At 38.3% G+C, this 9,334-nt stretch overlaps 1 protein-coding gene across 1 annotated transcript; it reads right to left on the minus strand.

The window, feature by feature from the left end:
- Nucleotides 1-659: 659 nt before the first annotated feature.
- On the minus strand, nt 660-7,279 carry LOC114692439 (6-phosphogluconate dehydrogenase, decarboxylating-like). The gene is made up of 2 exons (XM_037209579.1): nt 7,202-7,279; nt 660-1,869 (listed from the first exon to the last, which is right to left on the minus strand). Exons 1-2 carry the CDS (start codon nt 7,277-7,279, stop codon nt 1,195-1,197), a joined length of 753 nt encoding a protein of 250 aa, XP_037065474.1. The 3' UTR covers nt 660-1,194.
- Nucleotides 7,280-9,334: the final 2,055 nt, after the last annotated feature.

Genomic DNA, 9,334 nt, shown 5'->3' on the forward strand with positions numbered 1-9,334 from the left:
TCTCAAATATGAGAAAAGATAGAAATTGTTCATTTGGGAGGTTTCCATGAAGGAAATAGCAAATTTGGGTCATTTTTTTTTGTGTGTGTGTAAAATTCTCAAGAGTGAAATTAGTAAACAATTTTTAAATTCATAATGTTTTTCAGACTGAAGAAGACCTACAGTTAGATTGACTATGTACATAAATCTGAAATTTTAATATGAATTTAAGATGTCTTTCAAGTGAAAGGACCAATTCATTTCCATATCTTAGTTTAATTTAAAATTTATTCAGTAATTTCCCTGGGTGAAAACATGGAGACTCTGAAAATAGACATGTTGAAAATAACAGAGATTGAGATCTAGGAGCCATATTACTGCCTTGCTTTCAGGAGGGAACATACACATATACGTAGAGATATGTGTTTATAAAATGTAGGGAATGTTGAAGTCTTAATGTAGAAGCTTTGTGACTCGTTCAAAATATACACTCATGACTAATGGAAACATGGTTTTACATCCCAAATTGCTTCTTTTTTTTTTTCCAGTCTAAAAAGTTTATTACCAGTGTGTGATGGGGTAGACGGTACATGAACATCCAATCCAGGCACCTACTGTGCCCAGTAAGAAAAGACAACACGAGAGCCCTGTCCCCTACTCCTTGGTGCCTCCTCACCTCCCTCCAGACTTCATCATTACCCTCTACTTAAGGTGTCCTGTGTTATTTGAAGTCTTCAAAAAGAGAAAACAAAACAAAACAGAGTCAAAATGAATAAGGCTAAAGGAAAAGCAATCAATTCCCATACAGTGAACTCAGTGCAGACCTCTGGCAATGGAACGGCGGCTGTTACGTCCAGGCATGCCCAGAAACCGGCAGAAGTAACTACAACCGTTATGAGTGGAGGACAACAGAACCCATACATGATCCACAGTTCAGGCTGTACAATCCACACATCCATCCCCTGTGACCCACATGGCCCAGCTCAGTCAGCGAGCGGTCACGCAGTGGCGCACAAGGTCGGTTCCTGGGCAATGCAAAAGGTCGAGGTGGAGCACATGGTGTCAGAACTACCAGACAACAGACCTTGGTGACTTCTTCAGCAATCACAGCCAGCACTTGGCTAAAAGATCTGAGCAGGAACTAGGGCAAAGAGGAGTGCTGTGTGCCACAGGGACTGTCCTGTTGGTGGGAGGGAGGGCGAAGCTACAGTCCTGCTAGGCGTTGTATGCAGAGGATGACACACTGCCACCGTGGCCTGTCCAGTTGGTATGGATAAATTCTCCTGGTTTGTCTAAGAGTTCATAGGTGTGAGCCCCAAAGTAATCCCGCTGAGCCTGGATGAGGTTGGCTGGCAGCACCTCATGTCTGTACCCATCATAGAAGGAGAGGGCAGTAGTGAAGCAGGGCATAGGAATGCCTGCCTGTACCCCAGTGCTGACCACCCGCCGCCAGGAGTCCTGGCAGTTGTCAACTGCTGACTTAAAGAAGTCATCTAGCAGCAGGTTCTGAAGTGCTGGGTTTTGTTCAAATGCATCTTTAATTTTTCCCAGGAATACACTTCTGATGATGCAGCCCCCTCTCCACATGAGGGCAATGGCTCCATAATTGAGGGTCCAGCCAAACTCAGTGGCTGCCTGTCTGAGCAGCATAAAGCCTTGAGCATAGGAGATGATCTTGGAAGCATAGAGGGCCTTTCGAATGTCCTCCAGGAATGACTCCTTACTGCCTTCCAGCTGGACCTGCTGGGGGCCCTTCAGCGTTTTGCTGGCTTGAACTCGCTCCTCCTTCAGAGAGGACAAGCACCGAGCGAAGACGGCTTCTCCAAGGGGACCAGAGATCCTTTTTTCATTTGTTTTTTGAGACAGGGTTTCTCTGTCCCCAAATTGCTTCTTTTCACAATAATGTGCATGAATTTTTAAAGTATTGGCATTAGGAAATTATATAAGATGCAGATTTTACATCTATGAAAACATAAACAAATAAATATAAAAGTCTCTTAGAAGTTATTGTTGAAACTGCTGAGAATCCACATAGGAAGGATGAAAAATAGGAATTTTCAAGCTGAGTTCAAAATCTTAAAAGAAATGCTTTTTCACTTCCCTGTGAGGTTTTAGTTCAGAGAAAGAAAGGATAATAATATTGAATCCAAATCTGACTGAATGAAAACTACAATAGGAATTTCTAAAACCTACAGAGGGACACATATACAACATAGTCATGGGCTTTTGATTGTGCCTGAGAAAGCACCTCCCATGTGATACTCAAAAGCTTTATCTTTAGTCTTTTTGTAATTGCATTCTGTCTGATGTCTGACATGGGGGGCAATTTTTCCTCCTCCTAAGATGCTCCCCTCCACCTCCACCAGTTCATCTTTTAATTAGTTCTTCATGGCTGCTATGTTTTCATTCCTATTTTACCGATATGTCAGCTACAGGGTCCACAAGCCCTGTGGTAGATAGACTTGAAGCCTTATTAACTATTGCCAAGTCTTACAAGTCATTCAGAAAGGGTTTCCAAGCAGGAAAAGATTCCTACTCCTAGTCCATCATATATTTCTATTTATTCCTGTGACTTTAAGTGTGTCTCTCTGTAATTTAAGATGTCCTGAGGAGTAATGGGAATTGTCCACAAAAGAGTCCCTGATGGCTTGCCCAAACCATCACATTACTTCTTCTCATATCACAAAATAACTCATCCCATAATTCTTGCCTGCCACAAAAAATATCCTGATTTAACAATAACAACAACAACAACAAATCATTTTTTGGGAAGAAAACTACTGAGAATATTCTGAGGTTTCTATGCTGGTTCTGCGTGATTATTCCCTATAAAGGTGCATAAAAGATTGTGAAATCACCTGAGTACTGGTGCATTTTCTTCTTTTGCAGAATATACATGGAAAGACAAAGTCTTAATCTAACATTTTTATGCATACTATTTATTTCCTTGATAGAAGCAATAGGTATCTCTAAGAAGTATATTTTACTTCTTCTTACTTCTTCTTAAAAGGATGGAGGAAGAATCTTTTTGCTCAGGTTGGTCTTTAACTCTTGTGCTCAAGGATCCCTCTGAAGCCCTTGAGTAGGTGAAACAACTACACCTGCCTATTTCTATACCTTTACAATAGTTCTTTCCAAGTGCGTATGATTGCTTTTATAAATCTTTCTATGAAACAGAATATATTACCCAAAATGATGGCATGGGTCTAAAGAACAGTCACAGTCAGAATGAATTTCAAATCCTATGAAACATGATTGTTTACAGAAACAAAGATTAACATTGTAGCAAATTGATTTTCAGAGTGCAATTTGATTTAATGGGATTTTATTGTGGCACTGATATAAGTTCCTCTAAAATGACAACAAAGTATTCTTTATTTTATCAATAATACCACTGGCAATAAAAAATGATTGTTCCTGTGGTGTCTATTTTAAAAGACAAGCAGCCAATCTTTCTACTCTGTAAAATTGTGATTAATGAGATAATGGTGTAGTATTTATATAGTCTTTATCTTCTATTCATTATAACATAGAAAAACAGATTTTTGTAAACAATTATTAAATTCAGTGATGTTCATTTAATCTGTGTTTTATATCTTTGTCCAGCTTTATTGTTTATATTTTTCTTTAATCGTGATTTTTAAAATAACTATGAAATATAACATATTGAATGTACATAAAATACATCATGAAGTCAAGTAGACGTATAGTTGTGTGGTGACATTTTATTTGTGCACCCCAATAAAGCTTATTTGAAGATCAGAGGAAAAAAGCCAGCCATTATATTAAACATAGAAGTCAGGCAATGATAGCACATGCCTTTAATTCTACCATTCTGGATGCAGAGATTCATCAGGATCTCTGTGAGTTCTAGGCCACACTGGGAACAGAGTCAGGCATGGTGGCTAACCATAGAGGTCTGGAGGTCTGTATAGACAGGCAGGAAGTGATAGAGCTGGGCAGAAAGAGGAAGTTATGTAGCTGGGTATAGAAAGGAAGTGAGATGGCAGGGCAAAGAAAGAATATAGGTGTGAGTATACAGGGAGCAGCTCTCTCTTTGACTGAGGATTTCCTAGTGGTGAGAACATGGCTGGCTTCTTTCTGCTTCACTGATCTCTCAGTTTTCACCCCAATATCTGGCTCTGTGTTTTTTGTTCGTTTGTTTGTTTGTTTTGTTTTCGAGATAGGGTTTCTTTGTGTCATATTGGTGCCTATCCTGGATCTCACTCTGTAGACCAGGCTGGCTTTGAACTCACAAAGATCTACCTTGCTCTGCCTCCAAAGTGCTAGGATTAGAGGCATGTACCACTACTGTCCAGCTTGGCTGCTGGTTTTTTGTTTTTGTTTTATATATATATATATTAAAACATTTTAAGCCTTTTAAGATTTGTCAGCCTACAGAATGGGAAAAAGATTTTCACCAACCCCACATCCAAAATATATAAAGAACTCAAGAAACTAGACATCAAAATAATGAACAATCCAATTAAAAAATGGGCTACAGGGCTAAACAGAGACTTCTCAATGGAAGAAACTCAAATGGCTGAAAGACATTAAAGGAATTGCTCAACATCATTAGTCATCAGGGTAATGTAAATCAAAACAACTCTGACATATCATCTCACACCTGTCAGAATGACTAAGATCAAAAACACTGAAGACAGCTTATGTTGGAGAGGATGTGGAGCAAGGGGAACACTCATCCACTATTGGTGGGAATGCAAACATGTACAACCACTCTGGAAATCAGTGTGGCAGTTTCTCAGAAAATCAGGAATCAATCTTCCTCAAGACCCAGCTGTACCACTCATAGGCATATACCCAAGGCATGTTCAATCATACCATACCAAAGCATGTTCAAAGCATACCATATGCATGCTCAACACATGTTCATAGCAGCATTATTTATTATATCCAGAACCTGGAAACAACCTAGATGCCTGTTAACTTAAGAATAGATTAAGAAAATGTGGTACATATAAACAATGGAGTACTATTCAGCAGAGAAAAACAATGACATCATGTAATTTGCAGGCAAATGGAGAGAAGCAGAAAATATCATCCTCAGTGAGGTAACCCAGACTCAGAAGGACAAACATGGTATATGCTCACTCATAAGTGGATAGTAGATATAAAGCAAAGGATAACCAGACAACAACCTAAAACTCCAGAGAAGCTAGCTAACAATGAAGACCCAAAGAGGGACACATGGATTGCCCTGGGAAGGGGAAATAGATGAGATCTTCATGAGTGAACAGGGGTGAGGAGTGGGTAATGGAGGGTAGGGGATGGGAAATGAGAATATAAGGGAGGAGATGATTGAGCCAGAACAGGGATGGAGTGGAAAAGCAATGAAAGAGATACCATGATAGAGGGAGATATCATGGGGATAGAGAGGAACCAGGTGCTAGGGAAGCTGCCAGGAATCTCCAAGAATGACCCCAGCTTGGAATATTAGAAATAGTGGAGAGGGTGCCTGAACTGAACTGGTTTACCTCAGTGATCAGACTGGTGAATACCCTAACTGTCATCACAGAGCCTTTCTCCAATGACTGATGGAAGCAGATGCAGAGATCCACAGCCAAACACCAGGCAGAGCTCCAGAAGTCCAGTCAAAGCGAGAGAAGAGGGATTCTATGAGCAAGTGCATCAGGATCATGATGGGGGAACCTAGAGATGACCAAACCAAACTAGTGGGAACTCATGAAAGTTGGATCAATGGCTGTGGAGCCTGCATGGGACAGGATTAGTCCCTCTGCATGGTGACACGGTTGTGTAGCTTGACCTGCTTGGCTGGCCTGCTTGTGGTTGGATCAGAATCCATTTCTAGTGCAAGAGCAGACTTTTTGGAGCCCCCTACCTGTGATGGGACACCTCTGGGAAGCCTTGAGGTTGAGAAAGGGCTTGGACTTGCCTCTACTGGTTTTGCCTCCCACTGGGAGGCCTTGCTTTCTTGTGGGGGGGGAGAAGGGTTGGGTTGGAGAGGAGTCTGGGGGGTAGGTGGGAGGAGGGAAGAGGAGGATCTTTGATTGATATGTAAAAAGAATGAAAAAAATTTCTTAATTAAAAAATGATTTGTCGTACATAGTTGTGTGAAATAAGTGATTATGGATAATTTACTTTTAAAAGCAATGTGACAATACATGGTCATTCCATGTTGGATGTTTAAAAAAATAATAAGTTACTTCCTGGAAATCTGTATAAGTCAATGTCATCTAATTCACAAGACACAAACTATTCAAAAATACTCAAAATGATGGCTTCTAAAAGTATCATTTAAAAAAATTAATGAAATGTGCTTTCTACTCAGAAATTTCAAATGTGTGGTATTTGTCAGAATATAGAGATGACTGTTAGTCACCTATTATTTGGAGATTTCTTGACTTTTAAGTTTCTAGAGATAATGGGAAAATACACTTGGGAGCAAGAAAATGGAGACATGCAAGAAGAGCATCTTTTTCTAACAAGAAAAACTCCAAATCTTGAGCATTTGGGGGAAATATAGAAAACACACCTATATTTGCAGCTACACATGCACATATGTAAAAACATACACCATCAATCCGGCTCCCTAAAACCCACAATTTTTTGTTACCTCACAGACTGTAGCAAAACAATGTGTTCTTACTATCACATTGTATTTTATTATTTGTTTATTTGGCTTTTTTTCCCTATATTCTGGCTTTTGGTACATGATGTTCATCTTGACATTTTTGCAAGCACCACTTTTTTTCTGGATATTATAATAAAAAGACTGTTGAATCAGTAAGTGGCAATTGAGCAAGAAAAACATCAGCTTAAAGTGATATCTATACAATCCAAGCTGCTTAGCTTTAAGGGCAGCAACATCCATATTTATGTATCATACTATAAGCAAATGTTAACTTTTTACTGAGGAGGTTGTTTTTTTTTGGGGGGGGTATTGTTTTCTTTTTCTTTGTAATTATCAATTCAACTGCATTAGCAGCTAATAAGAATGTTTAGAAAACACCCTCGTTGTGGACGGTGAAGTGGTAGCATCTGGTGTATGCCTCCCTCTGCTCATGGTTGCTGCCTAAGTCTTCAATCTTTGGCTTCCAGAAGCCAGGCCAGAATCCCTGCTATCAGGGTCACTTGACATCTCTGGATGTCCTCTTATTCCGAAGACACTAATACTGGACTAGTAGCCTGCCCTACACCATATGAATTCATTTTAACAATCTACTTATTCTGTGACTCTAACCTGATAATCAAGTATATTTCTGATATAGTTGATGGTAGAATAGAAATGGGAGTTGGAAGAAGCAATGTAATACTCCATTATAGATAATTATAAAATCAGTATGTTTTTAATTCAACCATTCCAACATTCTGTTCTTATAAAACCACACATTACAAACCTAAAGTAAAAGTAATACTAAAACAATTTTTTTTTTTCAGAAAAGATTGATTCTTGTTTTTTTTTCCCAGAGATAGGGTTTCTCTGTGTAGTTTTGGTGGCTGTCCTGGATCTTGCTATAACAGGAATCTTAACAGGTCTTATTAATAAACACAACCCCAGGGCCTGGTATTGGGGTGAATGCTGGAAGATCAGAGAAGCAGAACAAGCCACAGCCTCCTCACCTTGCCAATTCCTCAGTTGATCCTGTTTCCTCAGACTGGAAGCCTCTGAGTCCTCATCCAGAATGAATCTCAGCTGAACTGCTGTTCAAAGCCTAAAAGCTTAACCAGGCTATAGTTCCTTGTCGTCACGCCTTAAATACCTTTCTGCCTCCTGCCATTACTTCCTGGGATTAAAGGCATGAGTCACCATGCTTGGCTGTTTCCAGTGAGGCCTTGAAATCATAGAGATCTAGGCTGATCTCTGCCTCTGGAATGCTAGGATTAAAGGCTTGTGCTACCGCTGCCTATCCTCTATGTTTAATATTGTGACTGTTCTGTTCTCTTACCCCAGATAAGTTTATTAGAGTGCACAATATTTTGGGGAACACAGTACCACCACATCTCACTCAGTAGATCAGGCTGGCCTTGAACTCACAGAGATCTGACTGGCTCTGCCTCCTGAGTGCTGGGATTAGAGGCATGTGCCACCATTGCCTGGCAAAAGAATTTATGCTTAATTCCAGCAACTATGAAAACTTGCTGATAGCCTTCATTTTTATTGTTTTCATTACATATTTTGCAAATGAAATTAGGAATATTCATATGCATGTATATGCAACAAACCATAAATATTCATTAGCCTCCTCATATTTTAAATGTGTCTGATTCATATAAAAATACTTTCTTTAAGTTTAGAAAGATGATCATTTTTCTCTTTTTATTAGCAAAACCATTCCACAAATAGTACATGCTATTACTTAAAGAACTATATGAACCTTTACTGTATTAATTTCAAGTGTTTTCCACAAGAAATGTAAAAAATAACCTAATCAGATATATGTGCAGTAGTAAATATAGAAGTACTCTGTTTTAAATGTTTATGATAGGAAAACTTTGAATAATGTGAAACCCACACATAGTTTTAAAAGAAATAAAAGACTTTAGTTTGTTGTATATAAAAAAAAAGTTACATCATGTGTTTGTTGCAATATACCTTTCACAATTTTTTAACTACATGGGAATTAAGTACTTTTAGAATGCCCAATATCTCAAAAAAATGATCCAAGTTAAATAACATTATTCATAATATTTAGTGCAAGAATTTTAAATTGTCCAGTGATTTAAAAACTGAAAGATACAGCAGATAAAATATGTTTGAATAAACACAAGATGATAGAACATTCTCCCAATAAAGCTTGATATGCTGGCACCAGATTCCACTGAAGACTAATATTACATTCAGAAATACTTGCCTTTGGTGATTTATGCTAGTCAAGGATAGGGCCCATCCAGTGCCAAACATTTAATACAAAGCAAAATGTGTGGTTGATTATAAGCTTTGTGACTGAATTCACAGATTGTAGCTTCTATGGTTAATTGTATGAAATAATTGTAATTGTTCCAGTATTCTATTATTTTATATTCATCTTGTAATAGGATAATAAAACATTGTTTCCTTTCATTAGAGTAAATCTGTCTTTGTCATGGGCATTTATAGTTAGTTTTCTTTCTGGAAAAATTTAAAATATGATTTTTATATATCTATATCTATATCTCATCACAGCAATTAAATTTGGGGAGAGTTTATATTTTAAAAAATGTAAAATACATGTTATCAGGTGAAAGATTTAAAGTGAGCTCAATGGGAACATGGATATAACTATGACCCTCTTACATTTTATGTGTACGGTATATTGATATTTTGCCTGTATGTGTGTCTATACCACATGTTCATGGCTGTTGTTTGTGAGTCTCAAGGGGACAGCAGATGCTT

Source organism: Peromyscus leucopus, chromosome 11 (assembly GCF_004664715.2).
Source record: "Peromyscus leucopus breed LL Stock chromosome 11, UCI_PerLeu_2.1, whole genome shotgun sequence".
NCBI classification, from domain to species: Eukaryota; Metazoa; Chordata; class Mammalia; order Rodentia; family Cricetidae; genus Peromyscus; species Peromyscus leucopus.